This window comes from Peromyscus eremicus, chromosome 8a (genome assembly GCF_949786415.1).
Source record: "Peromyscus eremicus chromosome 8a, PerEre_H2_v1, whole genome shotgun sequence".
In the NCBI taxonomy this organism is placed as follows: Eukaryota; Metazoa; Chordata; class Mammalia; order Rodentia; family Cricetidae; genus Peromyscus; species Peromyscus eremicus.
The window spans coordinates 83,772,518-83,790,227 of NC_081423.1; the positions used below are offsets into that span (position 1 = coordinate 83,772,518).

Genomic DNA, 17,710 nt, shown 5'->3' on the forward strand with positions numbered 1-17,710 from the left:
GCTACAGAATTGATTCTCCCCATCCTAAAAAAAAAAATTGACTTGAACTGGGCAGTGATGGCACACACTTTTAATTCCAGCGCTCAGGAGGCAGAGGCAGGCAGATTTTTGTGAGTTGGAGGCTAGCCTGGTCCACAGAGCGGGTTCCAGGACAGCCAGGGCTACATAGAGAAACCCTCTTGAAAAACCAAAAAGAAAAAAAAAAAAAGACTTGAAATTTTTGGCACGGCATTTCTCTTGGACCTACCCAACACAAAGCAGGCTCAAGCCTGTGGCCACCACAGTGCAGAGTGTTTGCACCTCTTTATTCCCCCAATCTTCCTCCGGTGCCATTTATGCTTAGAGAATGCAAATGCATTTCAATATCAGCCTAAAGCAAACATAATTAGGAAGATAAATCAGTTGGAGGAACCCCCAAAGTTTAATATATTTCCAAAATCAGTGGGAAGGGAATTCAGTTCCCTCTGCAGGGCTGTGTTGCCAGACCTATTTCTGGGGAAGAGGATGGGTCTCAGGACCTAGGAGCCCAATGTGTGGGAAGAGGCAATGGGGCTGTTCCTAGGTTCAAAAAGGTCCTTGCAGGCTGGAGGGAACCTTACAACCACCCCCTACCCCACATGCAAGAGTTAGACTCAGCTTCCTCCTCTGTGGCTGTTTCCCCCACAAATTAGACACCAATGTTGCCTTGTTAATCATTTAATGAAATAAACAACCAATCATGCTGGGATGCTGTCAGTGTATTTTAACCTCAGCAATCAGCCAGGGTAGGGTAGGAGACTCCTGGGTTAATTTCTCAAACACTGCAACCTATGAAGGCCCCCAACCCCAACAGTGACTCCAGCCCTCTCCGGAGGGAGGTCAGCCATGGAAAGAGCCCTATGCAAGGACTAACATCTGAGTTTGTTCTCAGACTTCCGCTTGTATGCCACATGAGTGCATGAGTGCATAAGTGCACGAACACATGCATGCACACACACTCAAGTGTACACACGGGGATCCGAATACCACCATAGCGGGTGGAGCTTAAGCAATAGAATCTGGATGTGTTTACTCATGCCAAAGTTCCTAGTCCAGTTCACCCTGTCATTTGGCCCTCACAGCCACATAGTTTGGTGTTTATTTTTTTTTAAATCCTAAGACAGGGTCTCATCATGTAGCCCTGGCTGGCCTGACCTGGAACTCATTTACATATGTATACCTTACCTCTGTTTCCCAAATACAAAGATTACAGGTATGTGCCACCGCACTTGGGTAATTTTCTAACTTTTTCTGTATATATAGATATGAATACTCATATCTCTGTAAGTCTCCTGTGTCAGCCTACACCACTGGGTGGGCCCAGCTCCTACAAGCCTCAGAAAAGGGTTCTTTTGAGGGGTAGAGGCTTGGACCACAATGCCCAGCTGTTTTTGTTCTTCAGGCAGGGTCTTACTGTAACTCAGACTGGCCTTCAACTTGCAATCCTCCTGCCTCAACCACAGCAGTACTGGCATTACAGGCATATGCTACCATGCTCAGCTTTCTGGAGTTGCTAAGGACCCCATGTTGCTAGAGCAACCCCCAGATCCACTCGGATTTGTCCAGTGGCCTGATGAGGAGGACAAGTAGTCATGGCTTTAATTTCCCAGTGGACATCAGGATCCTGGCAGGCCATCCTAGTGCGGCTCCCTTCCGCGGCTCCACACTCCTCCCCAAGAAGAGGCCCAGCTCTTTGTCTTAGTAGTTTCCTCTGTCATTTTGGCTCCTCTCTGTCCCCCTCCTTTCAGCTGAGTTCCAGGTCGCCCTCCACCTCTACCTACCTACTTCCCTTCCTCAAGGCTGCTGTGAGGTCAGAAAGAGGGGGTGCTCCAGATTCTGGGGGATGGGGTGAGTCCCAAGCAGCCATCCCACAATAGCTAGAGATGAGAGATGTACATAAGTACCCCTCCCCCCAAGAAAATGCCTCTGCTGTTGACTCCTAAATAACAGATGTCTGTCTGCATATTAATGAGATTGGACGAATAATTGGCGAGTTTTTCATTCAGTGTCAGAATGAACCCGGAGGCCTTATGTTCATGCACATAGACACCCCGTCACCCTGACTCTCCCTTCCCCCAGAGCATAATGAAGCAGATTCAGAAGCTGGCAGCCTTGACCCACAAAAGGGAGGGGCAGATGGGAAGAGGCAAGGGTGTTAGCAGGAGGGAGACCCCCATGGTCTGGTTTGCCAGGTTGCTTGGTCTGGATCACTGCCTCCTATCACCCCCAGGGGGGAGGTAAACGCCCCGCATCTGTGCAGTTTCACCATCCCGTAAAAGGGGCCAGAGAAAGGCAGGAGTCGGAGGTGCGTGCTGAAGGGGCTGTCACTGGAGAACAGAGCAGTGGCTGCCTTCTGTGAGGGTGTGCATTGTTAGACTCTGTGAGGGGATGTCTGGTGGAAAAGCAGATTTTCATTTGCTTTTTTGTTTGTTGAGACAGCCTTGGCTGTCCTGGAACTTGCTATGAAGACCAGGCTAGTCTTGAACTCACAGAGGTTCAATAGCCTCTGCCTCCCAAATGCTGGAATTAAAGGTGTGTACCACCACACCCAAGAAGGTTTTTAAAAGAATTTAAGAATTTTTATTTTTTTGTTCTTTGAGACAGGGTTTCTCTGTGTAAGTCCTGGCTGTCCTTGAGCTCACTCTGTAGACCAGGCTGGCCTCGAACTCAGAGATTTGTCAGCCTCTGCCACATTAAAAGCGTGCTGGGATTAAAAGCGTGTGCCACCACATCCAGTCCGGGAAGGGTTTTTTTTTTTTTTTTTTTTTTTTTTTAAATCAAACAGCTATCACTTGCCAGCTGGGTATCCATGCCCTAGTTACTCAACCTCTCTGAGCACCACTCTACCTTGAAAGTTGGAAAGAAATAAAATGTGTCACATAGTCGTCTTCGTGCCTAATTTATAATAGGCCTCCAGCCAGGCTCAGTAGTGCATGCCTGTAATCCCAGCACTCAGAAGTTAGAGGGTCCCAAACAGGAGAGGAAACAAGAACAAAACCAACCCCACGGCATGTATGTGTTCTGTCCTGGCCTATCTCCAAAACACCGAGACAGTCTCCACATCACTACCTCTGTCACAGGTCTACCCTTGTCTGGCAAGGAAGGGTTAATCAGAGGTAGAACAGGCAAGAGGAACAGCACAGTGGAAACCAAAGCCCAGAACAGCAGGCGGAGATCTAGAACTCCCGACGAAAAGAGAAAGGGAGAATAGACGGCACTGCAGGGCTGAAGTGTGCCGAGCTCTGGACCAATGCGGAGTCTACTCCTGGTACCGGAAGCCCCAGCTCTAGCTGTTTGACTAAAGTCCCCCATCTTCTCGGCACCGCCGCCAAAGGAGGGGATTGGTTGGCGCTGTAAGGTCCGCTCTCAGCGTGAAAACAAAAGTTCCCGTGGCTGGTGGAACGCAGGGGTGGAGGGTTGCTGCGCACCCCCAAGACTATAGCCTATCAGTCACTTGTGCTCTGTCCCCTCTCTCCCTTGGTAAATGATCTGCTGCGCCCGCAAACAACTGTCCATTGTGTCCTAACGAGGGACGAGCAGGGAAAGCCAATCGCTTATGATGCAAATGAGCTGACGGCTGCGGCCCCGCGCATTCACTGAGTGCCTCTCTTCTGCTCAAGTCCTCCGTGCCCCAGTTGGGCCTTTCTCCCGAGTCCCAGTTCCCATCTGGTGGAGGAGGAGGAGGGGGAGGCCCAGCCTAGCCCTCACATTGTCTGGCCTTGCCACTCCCTGCAAGGAGCCCTGACCCTTTGAAAGCCTCAGAGCAGGCTCCTCCCTGCCCCAAACGTGGATGGTTTGTTTGACTGGGGGTGTACGTGAAATTCCTGTCACATACAATTTCCCGTTGCAAAGTGTACAGTTCTATGTGTTTAGCGCGTTCCCAAGCGGGTGTAAGGAACACCTCTCTGGTCTTAGGTTCTATGTCCCCCTGCCCGCCCATCGACCACAGCCTTTGGGGAGGGGAGCACGGCAGCACAGAGGAGGAGTTGTGGAGGGTGGTGTTGGAGAAAACCCCAACGCTGGTCTGGAGCCGAAGGGCTAGTCCTGTGCTTGGCCGCTGGTGGGAGAGTGCCTGGGCCGGCACAGTTCCTCTTGATTTTTTGGCATTTGGTGAGGAACCAGAGTTGGCTCCAGCACCGATCTTGGTTTCACGGTTTTCTGAACAGAGCTCTACATGTTTGGGGTGATCCTATCAGCAAGCTTAGAAGCTATGGGAGACTCCAAAGGCAGTCCCCACAAACCCTTTGTTTCTGGAAAGCCCTCCCCTCACTAAGTTCCAGGGTCAAGGCGCTCTCTCTCTCCTCTCCTCTCTCCCTCTCCCTCCCTCCCTCCCTCCCTCCCTCCCTCCCTCCCTCCCTCCCTCCCTCCCTCCCTCTCTCTCTGGTTTTTCGAGACAGGGTTTCTCTGTGTAGCCCTGGCTGTCCTGGAACTCACTCTGTAGCCCAGGCTGGCCTTGAACTCAGAGATCTGCCTGCCTCTTCCTGAGTGCTGGGATTAAGGTGTATGTCACCACCACCTAACAAGGCAAGATTTTCTAACTTGGCACACACAGACTATTTTATCCTAGAGTCCTATAGCCTATGAGCTGAGGGCCCTTAAGGTGTAAGTGGAGTGCCACTTGCTGATAATGTCGTTTTGTTTTATGCAGTTTTCAAGGGAAATGGCAAGACACTTGCTGACCTGCACGCCGTCTTTGTACATTTCCCCCGACCCTTTCCTCCCCAGGACCTCCCTCGGGAATGCTTTAAAGAAAGGGAAGGCACTGGGGAGGCAGCTCAGTTGGTAAAGGATTCCAGGCAAACATGAGGCCCTGGGTTTGATCCCCAGTAGTCAGGAAGAAAGCCGGGCATGGTGGTACGGGAGGTGGTACAAGAGGAATCCCAGGGTCTACAGGCAAGTCTGGCTAAAGGTCCCAAGTGAGAGACCCTGTCACCAAAAACCAGGGTGTTTGTCAGGTATGGTGATACACTCCTTTAGTCCCAGGACTTGGGAGGCAGAGGGAGGTGGGTCTGTGTCATTTCAAAGCCAGCCTGGTCTATACGGTGGGTGTCAGGCCAGCCAAGGCTACACGGTGGTAGTGAAGCCCTATCTAAACCAGCCAACCAAACCAAAAAGCCAAGGTGCTTGGCTTCTGAGGAAGGCCACGTGAAGACTTCTGGCCTCCATATACCCAGTACACACAGGAACATACACCTTTCCCTGACAAAAGCTCTTCTGAACTAACTGATGCTAGCTGCCAGGGAGGGAAAAGCCTGTAGTTACAGTTGCAAACTCTTGTTGACCTTCCCCAGCCTCCAAATTCCATTCAAAGCTCCTTTCCCCAGACATGGACCAGACAACCTAATGAAGGCATTTCTATCTGTGCCCTAATGAATAGGGACTCCTGGGCTGGTGAGGCCCAGTTCTGCCACCGACTCATAAAGTGACCTTTGACAAGTGCCCGGACTTCAGTTTTATCATCTAGGAAGCAATTGTTGCCCTAGTGAGGAGAGATAATGTCGGGGCTAGAGCTTTGAACTGGCAAAGGCATTCCTCAGAACATCATAATTATTTCCTCCGTCATGGCCTCAGCAGGCTCTCTGGCAAAGGCTGATGATGAGCAGGGCAGGCTGGTGGGTAGGTGCTGTCCTGACTACTCACGAGGCAGGCTTCGTGATGGGCAAAAGAGAATCAAAGAGGAAGTCTCTGGGAGTGGGCTCAGACATGTAGATGCCTTAGACTGTGGAGTAAATCACAAAAACGGGGAGGTGGGGATCAGCATGTTTCAGGGCAGTCTGTGGCTTGCTTTCCAGTGTTCTTAAAGGTGGGGCTATCGGCTGGATAAGCTCTTCAGTTCACGGGTCCCATGTAACTCATTTAGCAGATACTCATTAGGTGCCTAGCAAGGCATCTGCCAGGGCAAACGGGGTGGCAATAACTGTGAAAAAATATACTAACCTACCCATAGGGAGTATAGCATCTTCTAGGCAAACAGAGAAGACAGGAGGTAGACACAAGTGACTGACTGAAGATGTTACTACCCAGTACGGTGCTGCACGCCCTCGGGTACTTGGGAGGTAGAGGCAGCAGGCTCAGGAATTCAAGGTCATCATCCTTGGTCTCAGGGAGTTTTGACACCAACCTGGGTTACATGAAATCCTGTTGCCAAGACAAACAAAACACAAACTGGAGAGATGGCTCAGTGGAAGAGTGCTCCTGCTCTTGTAGAGGACCCAAGTACAGTTTCCAGCACTGAGGCCAGCAGCTCACACCTGCCTGTAATTCCCACTTCAAGCGATCAGAGGCCTCAACTATATTAAAACAACAACAGGGCTGGAGAGTTGGCTCAGCGGCTAAGAGTACCGACTGCTCTTCCAGAGGACCTGAGTTCAATTCCCAGCAACCACATGGTGGCTCTCAACCATCTGTAATGAGATCTGGCGCCCTCTTCTGGCCTGAAGTCATAAATGCTGTATACATAATAAATAAATCTTAAACAAAACAAAACAAAACCAACAACAATAACAAAACAGCTGGGTGTGGTGGCTCAGGCCTTCAATCCCAGCACTCAGGAGGCAGAGGCAGGTGGATCTCTGAATTTAATCTAGGCCAATCTGATCTATATAGTGAGTTCCAAGCCACCAAGGGCTATATAACAAAATCAAATATAAGTGAAGCAGAATGGGTATTCTAAACTCCCTATTTGAAAAATTATTTGTATTTGTGTTTTGCTTGCACATATATCATCTGTGCACCATGTGTATGCAACAGAGGTCAAAGAGAGCATCAGATCCCCAAAACTAGAGTTACAGACAGTTGATAGCTGCCATGTGGGTGCTGGGAATTGAACCTGGGTCCTTTAGAAGAGCAGCCGCTGCTCTTAACCACTGAGTCATTTCTCCAGCCTCAAAATGTGTATTCTAAGTGGGGGAGGGATTCTGGTCTGGGAAGCCAGGGAGAGGCTTTGTGAAGGACAGGGGTTGAGCAAGATTTGGGCCTTGCAGAGATGGCAGAGCAGTACTCAATACAGCTTGAGCAAAATCTGTGGTAGCCAGAGCATCTCCAAGGGATCACTGGATGACATATTAAAAGGTTGGGTTTAAGATGCGAGAACTCAGAAGACTGGCAAATCGCCAGACTTTCCTGTCACCTCGTCTCTACTTGAGCTTCTAGCTCTAATTCCAGAATCTGAGGGTTTCACTTGGTCCTTTCACCTGACCAAATGGTGGTGAAATCCCAAGGTGGGATTTCTCTTCTAGAAGTCCTGGCACCACTTCATTCCCAAAGAAGCTCTGAACTAGAACTCTTTTTTTTTTTTTTTGAGCCCAGGGCCTTGCGCTTGCTAGGCAAGCACTCTACCATTGAGTTAAATCCCCAACCCTCTGAACTAGAACTCTTTATGGCTTGTCTCCACTGTATAGTAAGCAACCAGAAGGCCAGAATGGACCTGTTAGCCTCGTTCACAATCACAGACACATACTCAACACATACACATAAGCTACCAATGAACCGGGCACACAGACTCCCCTCAATCACTAATTATTTTTTTTTCGATACAGGGGTTCTCTGTGTAACAGCCCTGGGGGTCCTGGAACTCACTTAGAGACCAGGCTGGGCTCAAACTCACAGAGTCTGCCCGCCTCTGCCTCACGCGTGCACCACACCTGGCTTCACTCACTAATCTTACTGTTCACTGCCAGCTGGTACCTAGCGAAACGCACTGGGAAAAGTATGGGCTGACACATCTTTGAATCTGGGCTTTGTCGCTTTTTTTTCACTTTTTTCTATAGTGTGACCTACGGTCAGTCACTTGACCTCTCAAAACCTCATTTTCTTTATTTGTACGTAGGGAATGTAGGGAATAACGCACGGCACCCAGGGGTATGGCAAATGGTAGTAATTGATGGTTATTATTGCTGTGGCTCCCATGAGTTGGCAGGATCAGATGGGTCACAGAACCTCAGACTGGGTCTCTGAAACGCTCCATGTTAATGGAGTCATCTTCTCCTTCCAGCAGCTTCCTGGTCTCCTTGGGTCTTTTCCATCACAAGTTTATGGGGCTGCTTGCATTCCTCCCTCCAGGCAGGCTTTCTCTGCTCCCCTCAGAGAGCAAGTAGTTGCTGACTCTCTCAGGGCTGGCCATGCCTTGCACTCCATCAGTCAATAGAGATAAATTACAAAATCATTTGTTTTATTTGTTCTTGTTACCTTGAGGGCCGTGTGAAATTGCCTTGCTTTTCAAAGCCATATTTGCATATCTCTCTGCTTGAGTCAAAGGCTGCAGCTGCAGTTTCACGGCAATTTAAATATTAATAAAACCTCCTAAACCTCTAGCTGTATATATATATATATTTTTTTAAACTGGTCTGGCCCTTCTGCTCCTAGGTGGCTAATATAATATAATCTCTGTCCTTGGCTTTGTTTATTTTTAAAGGGCCATTGTGGAGTTAACTGAAGCCAGCTGCTGCAACTGTGGAGATAAGAACCATTTACAAGCCCACCAACCTTATTTATTCTTCACAGGACCCAAGATTTAGGATCTTATTCCCCTTATCTCAGCTTGTGGTTCTTAGACTTGAGTCTGTTGCAGAGGCCCAGGTCACTGGGTAGGCCCTACCTGTCATAGTTGCTGGTTCAGTCGGTCTAGGGCAGGGCTGGAAATCTGCAGGTCTAAGTTCTTAGGTTGCCCCACCACAAGGCCTCCATCAAGGGGGAATGTTTTGAAACCACTGGACTAAGGTGCACGTTACCATGTCATTTAGGTCTCTGAAATCAGGTGTTCAAAGTTCGTGCCCTTCAGCCAGTTAGGGACCGTCACTTAGGTTTTTATTCAGCATCAGCTTCTTGGGGTTTTTCAAATTTGTATCCCATTTTATTTGTTTTGTGTCTGTATGTGCACACAAGTGTGCCACAGGGCTCATGTGATCAAAAGACAACATGTTTGAGTCAGGTCTCACCTTCCACTATGTGGGTTCCTGGGATTGAAATCAGGTCACAGGTCTGGGAGGCAAATGTTAACCTGCTCAGTCATTTCACCAGCCGTTTCTTGTTTTGTTTTTTTGAGACAGGGTCTCCTGTGGCTCCAACTGGAAGAGAGATCCTTCTGCCTCAGCCTCCTACAGGTTTAAGTTACAGGCTGTGAGCCACCACGCCCAGCTTAAGCAGAGCCTTTTGCCTCAGTTGCCCAAGTGCAAATAAATAGGTGTGCATCACCTTGCTAGGTGAGGACTAGCTTCCAGATTCCTCAAGCCATGCGTGCTCTTTGTAGAAACTAGCTGTTTTCAGTTTTCTTTAACTCTTAGCCTGCCAGGTGCATCTCTTTAATGCTCCCTTGTCTTTAGCAGATTTTTAGGTGGTTTGCAGGCATCTCTGAAGTGGGGTGCAGAGACCACTCGTTGAAACCATGGTGAGCGAGCCCCATTTCCTCTGGGCAGCAGGCCTTCTGTGCGGTTTCCTTGGGCACATCTGCAGTCCCCTCACTCTGCCCTTCTTTCTATGCATTTGTCCACTTTGGAGGCTGTCCTTATCTGCTCCTAGCAGCCTTCACAGGCTACATTCTGGGCATCTTGGCTCCTTCCGCCCCAACCATCCCAACACTGATTCCTTTCTTGTTCTCTTGCATGTTTTTGTGCTGATACTTTGTGGATTCTGGTTACATTTTTGAGGAGGGAGATAATCAGCCGGAGTGCTCCTCTAGGCTCCCTCCCTATGCCTGCCCGATAATCCTCTTCCCTTTCCGGCTTCTTTTCGGAATGAGATAAAAGTCAATATAGGAACCAGTTCTCAAATGCTGCTCTGCTCAGAGAGGGCTAGAGATTGCAGGATGGGAAAGCGGGAAGGCAGAGGTCAAAGGAACAAGATTTACTCCATCATCAGATAGAACTCTTAATCTAGGCCAGGCATCATACAGAGCTCCGATCAGACAGGGTGTAGACGTGTCAGACACTGAGACAATTATGTGACTTAATGTATTTCAGTTAAATCTGCTCTCACCCAGGATCCCACGAGGGCAGGGGTGCTCTTCCTATTAACCTCAGTGTTGTGGGACAGCAGGCTGAGGTCTACCTCAAGTCATAGCTGCTCCCTGGAAAAGACCCATTTAGGAGACTCGCACTCCTGCTTATTTCTTACCTGCCTTCACTGACGATGAGACACATCAATCCCCTGATGGGTACTCAGGGAAGAGACAGATCGGGAGGTCTTGCTTTGGGAAGGCTGAATTGGAAAGCTTTTCTTCTTAAAGATTTATCTTTTGTCTGTGGCCTGCCTATGAGTTCATGTGCACCACATGTGTGCAGTGCCTGCAGCGACCACTGGGTCTCCAGGAACTGACGTTAGAATTGTGAGCTACCACAGAGTGCTGGGAACCAGATCCTCTCTATGCAAGAGCAGTAGGTAGTCCTGACCACTGAGCCATCTCTCCAGACCCTTGATTTTTTTTTTTTTTTTGGACAGGATCTCATGTAGCCCTGGCTGACCAGAACTGATCCTCCAGCTTCAACCTCCCAAATACAGGGATTACAGGTGTGAACTACTATGTCAGGTTTTATGTGGTGCTGGGAATCGAACTCGGAGCTTCGTACATGCTAGGCAAGCACTCTATCAACTGAGCTACATCTCCAGCCCAGCTGCACCGGCATTTGCTGACAGCTGAAAACACAGTCAGAAGCTGGGAGCTTGAAGGGAGTAGGAATGATAGCCATGATATCTGAGTTCATGGCCAGCTTGGTCTACAACCTGGGTTCCAGGACAGTCAAGAATACGTAATGGAGACCCAAAGAGAAAAACCAGCAACAAGTGCTCGTAACTGGGGAGCCACTGCTCCAGCACAGACCCTTAAAAATAATTTAAGGACCGTAATTTACTAATTTTTTTTAACTTTTAATTTTTTGACATTTATTTATTTAGTTAGTTTGCATGTGCACACACAGGCCATGGCATGTGCATGTGTGGAGGTCAGAGGACAACTTGCAGGAGTCAGCTCTTTGTCTTATGTGGGTCCCGGGGCTTGAACACTGGCTGTCAGGTGTGCCAGCAAACAGTCATTCTCAGTGAAAGTGTTTGCTAGTCAGTTTATTTGCAGTATTAACAGCACAACATTTACATAACATACTTTGTACAATCAGGTCTCCCCTGCCCTTGCACACTGGGGGGCCAGGGAAGACCTAGTCCCTCCAACCGCTATAAACAGTCCAAGATAATGAGCTTATGAAAAATACGTCCTCTTCCTTCAGCAAACAAAATTATTTATGAAGCAGTATATGGTTCAGCAATAGGGAGCAAAAGGGAAAAATTACTTCAAAGCAGGCAACAGCTCCTTTCCTGGTGGGATCCATCGTTTACAGACATGAAATATTCATATCAGAGATCTTGGGTGTCAGGAGGAATGCGTTACTTTGCGGAGTTATAGCAAACACTTTGTTCTTCAGTTATGGGGAATTAGAAGGCTCTCCTGGACACTTGAAAAACTTCACATTCATATCGAATACATTATCTGCCTCTGAACTTCCTCAGTGTCCACTGACACCCAAGACTTGTCCAAGAGCTGTTCTGATTTTCTTGGGGGGGGGGGGTAGGGAAATATGGGTGTTGTTTGGTGCTGGGTATGGAACCTGGAGCCTTGAGCACTGATTTTAAGTCAAATCACAGACCTCAAGCAATTTCCCTGAAGGACTTGACTCTTGGTCTTTATGAACATGAGATTTTATAAGAAACAAATTAGGACTACTAGCTATCACTCTTGAGTCAGAGTATTGTATAGCCCACGCTGGCCTTGGACTCATGATATCCATCTCTTCCTGCCAAGGGCAGACCAGCCACTCTACCCTGTCTCTCCAAGAACAATATATCATGAATTATCATCTTGTTCAAGTGGTGGGGTTTAAATAGACTTAAATTCTTCTCACATGAAACACTTTTTATGCTCAAGACAGATTTCAAAGGGAGACTTAAATCAGAAACCCTTTAAGGGACCCTCACATAGGTAGAGGCCTCCCCCTACCCCTAGGCTGATGCTTATAAAATACTTAGTACGTAGGATGTGGAAGCACCCAGGAGTGAGATGCTCCCTGGGCATGGAAAGGTCACTTCTTAAACTAATCATTGGGGTCTTGTGGCTCGCTACAGTCATGGCCATGGGTGATATTCTGTACCAGGTAGGCATCCAAATCTCGACATCGGTAGACGGATATACTGTCCAACACCCAGTCCCACATCACCAGATGTGCCTCACACAGCTGCCCAATCTCTGCTGACAGAACACAAGTGGAGATAGGTGTCAAGTCATTCTTCCAGACCAGACTAATCAATCCACTCTGAGATCTGATCACATGAACCTTAGGGTTAATCAGGTGGGAAACAAACTGGTGCTCTGAAGCAGCACTTCAGGACGTAAATCCTCACTCAGAAGCCAGAGCCTCTGGAAACTGAAATAACATGAGCTTCAACCCGATAATAAAGAGAAGCCACCAAAGAGAGCAATGGTGTGGAGAAACATGCTGAGAAAACAAAACACCATAAACATGATCACCCGTGTGTACATGTACATGAACATACACACTTTGTTTTTTAAAGACAGGGTATCACTGTACAGCTCTGGCTGGCCTTGAACTTGACACACAGACCATATACTTGAACTCAGAGATTGAACTGCCTCTGACACCCAAATGCTGAGATTAAAGGTGTGTGCCACCACATCTGGCCTTATATATTACTTTTACAATACAAAACAACAAAGACACCAAAAAGATGGCTCAGAGGGTAAAGGCACTTGTTGCAGAGTCTAACATTCTGAGTTTGAACCCCAGGACACACACGGTGGGCAGAGAAAACCAACTTCTTTAAGTTATCCTACAACCTCCACACATATACACTTAAAAGTATGTATGTAAAAGCACTTAGGAGGCTGAAGCAGAAGGACAGCCAAGTATTCGAGACCAGGCTGCATTACATAGCAGGCCAACTGGAAAAAACAAAAAACAAAACAAAAAGAACAGGCCACGAAGGCTGGCAACACCTTTAATCCCAGCACTTGGGAGGCCGAGGCAGGTAGAACTCATTGAGTTCCAAGATATAGTGGGTTCCAGGCCAGCCAGGGCTACAGTGAGACCATGCCTCAAAACAAAACCAAACAACAACAACAACAACAACAACAAGAAACAAACAAAGAAAAAAAGAAAAGACAAAGCACCTGAGAACTGTATTAGTCAAGTAGGCACCAGGTAACTAACTAGTGAATCAAACCCACCCGACAGGACCTCAGAGGACGTGAGTGCATAGTACATGGAGACACTTTACCAGGGCAGCCGTTCTCTTCTGTCCAGGCGCTTGGCTGTATGATCACAATTGGTTGAGAACCCTGCATCCCCAGGAAGAAAAGAGTGTCAAAGCAGGGCTTTGGAAAAGTCATGCCCCACTTTCACACGGTCAAAGGACTAGGAAGAAAAGGCTTCCCTCAATACATTGATTGCTTATAGTTCCCAGGTCCTTCCTCATGCCTCACAGTTGAGTCTTCTGATACAAGTTCACAGGATCTTTAGGGAGGTCCAAAATACTTACTGTGTCATGGGTCAGTGATGAAAGCTCCTTCACCACGGAAGCCCCGCACAGCTGTAGCATCTTCTCCAGCTCATCTACAGAGGATGGATGTAAAATGATCATAGTGATCCACATACATACCTCATGCCCTCTACAGTCTTCCCTGGAGCAAACCTTCTCAGTGAGCAAGCTATTTTTTTTTTTTCTTAAAGAATAGGAAACCCGGGCCTGGAGAGATGGCTCAGAGGTTAAGAGCACCGACTGCTCTTCCAGAGGTCCTGAGTTCAATTCCCAGCACCCATATGGTGGCTCACAACCATCTGTAATGAGATCTGGCACCCTCTTCTGTATACATAATAAATAAATAAATAAATAAATAAATCTTAAAAAAAAAAAAAAAAAAAAAGAATAGGAAACCCTAAAATTAGTATGGCTTCTAAGTTAATCTGCCTGCTCTGGTCATTAGCCTCAGGAAGATACTTGCTAGATATGGTTTTGTGTCTCCCAAATGAAACATGTTGAAAAAGAAATCCAGAATCGAATTTCCAATACTTTGCTAAATAGCTAGATACTACGTGTTAAACACTCATCTTTCTTCCTTGCTCCTGCATCCTAATTCGGTGTTGGTAACTGATAATCACAGCCACTGAGAGCGCCATTCTTGAAATGTGAAAAGATGGGAAGGTATTTCTTCCAGTGTGTGTGTGTGTGTGTGTGTGTGTGTGTGTGTGTGTGTGCGCGCGCGCGCGCTAAAACAACAGGTTCTCCTGGCCAAAGACCCAGCATATCATTAGGAAAGGTCACATGCTGAGCTAGAATCCACATATCTGGGAATGAATATCAGAAGAGCTTGGGCCTAAGAATCAGCAGCAGTGACCAATCTAGGCTTCTTTGGATGTACCCCCCGCCCCCCAGACAGGGTTTCTCTGTGTAGTTTTGGTGCCTGTCCTGGATCTCGATCTGTAGACCAGGCTGGCCTTGTGGATGTACTCCTGCCTGCCAGCCTGCCTGAACTAAGGCTTAGTCCTTAGCCCTTCCTCCAATAACATTCACTAGAGTCCCTGGCTTTCACTATATTAAAAGCTGGGTGTGGTGGCGCATACATTTAATTCCAGCATTCAGGAGGCAGAGGCAGGTGGATCTCTGTGAGTTTGAGTTTGAGGACAGCCAGGGCTACAAACAGAAATCCTGTCTCAGAGAAAAAAAAACAAAACAAACCCCCCAAAATCAAAAACCATAGAGAATCATTGACTGGCATTTGAAAATTTCTAAAACCCTAATCAATAACCAGTAAAGAATGAAGCAGAATTACAATGCCAGGCCACCTTGCTACCGTTCATCTGCTTATGGCCAGATACTAAGGCAGAGGTTTTCAACCACAGGTCGTGACTCCTTAGGGGGAGGACTGGAGTGACCCTTTCACAGGGGTGGGGTGGGGGCGGCAAATATCAGATATTTACATTATGCCACACAACAGTAGCAAAATTAGTTATGAAGTAGTAATGAAATAATCTTGTGGTTGTGGGTCACAACAACTCCAGGAACTGTGTTAAAGGGCACAGCCTACGGAAGGATGAGAACCACTTCTCCTACGCCACAGGACTCCAGTCCCTGGAGCTGAAGTGAAGCACAGAGAAGGGGGATACTTTCATTTTGAAGAGAACTAACCAAATCTGCACTTGGACAAGGGCTCCCCCCCCCCCCCCCCCCAAGACAGGGTTTCTCTGTGTAGTTTTGGTGCCTGTCCTGGATCTCGTTCTGTAGATCAGGCTGGCTGGACAAGGGCTTTTGATATGCAAGAGTAGAGCATAGCGGTTGTTAACTGTTTTGAGCCAGGGTGTCAGGGAGCCCAAGCTGGTGGTGAACTCTCTATGTACTCAAGGATAAACCCAGACTACTGATCCTCCTGCTTCTACCTCCTAAGCTTGGATCACAGGCATACGTCACTAAGTCCAGCTTCAAAGCCATTTAACTGTCACATATTTAACATTAAACTGAACTACAAATATTCATCATGAGCCTCCCTTTCCTCTGGCCTGTGCATGGCCTAGACCATAAAACTTCAGTATTAAATGAAGGTGGTCCAGGAAGAAGAGAACTCTTCTTGACACTTAGAAACTCTAGGTTCTTGTGGTTTGTTTTTTCAGGAAATGGTTTCTCTGTGTAGCAGCCCTGGCTGTCCTGGAACTCACTTTGTAGACCAGGCTGGCCTTGAAGATCTGCCTGCCTCTGCCTCCTAAGTGCTGGGATTAAAGGCTTGTGCCAACACCGCCTAGTTTTTGAGACAGGGTTCTCACCACTTAGCCCTGGCTGGCCTCAAACTCAAAATGCTGGGATTAAAAGCATGTCCCGATGACTGAAGAGATGGCTCAGTGGTTAAGAGCACTGACTGGTCTTGCAGAGGTCCTGGGTTTGGTTCCAAGCACCCACAAGGTGGCTCACAACCATCCAGATCTAGGAGCTCTGACTCCTTTTTCTGACCTCTGTGGGCTCCAGGCACACAAGTGGTGCATATACATATATGCAGACAAACATCCTTTCACATAAAAATAAAAACACAGTTATTAAGAGGGTGTGATAGCACAGAGATAGGTGAATTCTGAGTTCAAGGCAAGCCTGGTCTACATACCAAGTTGGACAGCCAGGACTACACAGAGATACTTTCTCAAATAGAAAACAAACAAAATCTAACAAAAATGAATACATCTACAGCAACAAGGGCCTGTGCTGCCATACTTGGCAAAGCCTAGGTTGTTCTTGTCCCCACTACCCTTCCTTAGTCCAACTAAGCCATAACAGAAGCTCTATCCCACACAAGCACAGAATATGGTATCTTCCCTGAGCTCATGCGAAGTTTATGCTCATCTGTTTGGAGAATGGTCGAGAAATAAAGTAACTCTAGAACATTTGACCAATCTGAAACCTGTACATAGGTTGACCCTGTCTGTACTACTCTGTTATGTAGTATAATATATATACATATATATATATGTATATATATTATATATACATACAGAGTAGTATATATACTACTCTGATTCTGTAACTCCACAGCCCTCCCAGGCTCTTACCTTTGGGCATGTTGGTGAAGGGCTCACAACAACAGATTTTTAGTCCTTTGAAGAGCTGTAAGAGAAGAGATGAGTGATAGTGTGGAGATAAAAAGGGTACATGCCACATGAGTACAGGTGCCCAAGGGGGCCAAAAGAGCACACTAGAGCTTCTGGAGCTAGGGTTACTGGCAGGTGTGAGTTGCCCAATGTGGGTGCTGGGAACCAAAAGCAGGTCTTTTGAATGAGCAGCAAGCACTAACCACTGAGCTGCCTCTCCAGTCTCTCCCCCCTTTCTGTGAGACAGGATCTTACATAGGCCAGGTAGCCTCAAACTTATAATATAGGTTGGCCTTGAACTCCTGATCGTCTTGCTTCCACCTCTCAAATGCTGGGATAACAGGAATGTACCACCATGCCCAGAGTTTGGTTTTTTATATGAAATTGAGACACCCTGAAATGGAAGAACTGTTCTTTACCACTTAACAATTTCTGTGCTCCTTCCCAGAGACAATCAGTTCGATATTCTGAACTGATTTTGGATTTTTTTTTTTTAAAAAGACTTATTAGGTGAACAGTGTTCTGCCTGTATGCCAGAAGAAGGGTGGCTGGGAATTGAACTTGGGACCTCTGGAAGAGCAGCCAGTGCTCTTAAACTCTGAGCCATCTCTCCAGCCCCTAATTTCAGATTTTACTGAATTATGTATAAAACTATCTACATTCCAGAGTCACTCTTAAAAACATTATTGTGTGTGTGTGTGTGTGTGTGTGTGTGTCCAAGTGCCTACAAGTGCCCGAGGAGACCAGAAGGTGTCAGATTTCCTGGTGCTGATGTTACAGGCAGTTGTGAGACACCCAATGTGGATGCTGGGAAGAGCAGGAAGTCTCTTAATCTCTGAGTCCTCTCTCTAGCCCCTATAGTCATTCTCTGTCATTTAAGGGATGAACGTCCTATCTTGTCCCCAGTCAGGTCCAGGCTCATGCTTGGTGACCCTGGGAAAGTGATTTTACTTTTTGTCAGATATGAGGAAAATAAACCAAACATAAACAACCCACTGGTCCTTCTTTACATTTAACGGCAGGAAATCCAGAGCTCTTGGATGATGTCTGACGTTGCCCCGGGCAGC

General features: G+C 47.3%; 1 protein-coding gene across 1 annotated transcript in view; it reads right to left on the bottom strand.

Moving 5' to 3' along the window:
* Window positions 1-11,049: 11,049 nt before the first annotated feature.
* Window positions 11,050-17,710, bottom strand: part of Brca1 (BRCA1 DNA repair associated) — a 73,743-nt gene continuing 67,082 nt past the window's right edge. Inside the window, exons 19-22 of the mRNA XM_059271850.1 lie at window positions 16,605-16,659; window positions 13,555-13,628; window positions 13,294-13,354; window positions 11,050-12,244 (exon numbers count right to left, since the gene is read on the bottom strand). Coding sequence (XP_059127833.1) covers window positions 12,093-12,244; window positions 13,294-13,354; window positions 13,555-13,628; window positions 16,605-16,659 — 342 coding nt within the window. The 3' untranslated portion in view covers window positions 11,050-12,092. The remainder of the gene's footprint in view (window positions 12,245-13,293; window positions 13,355-13,554; window positions 13,629-16,604; window positions 16,660-17,710) is intronic.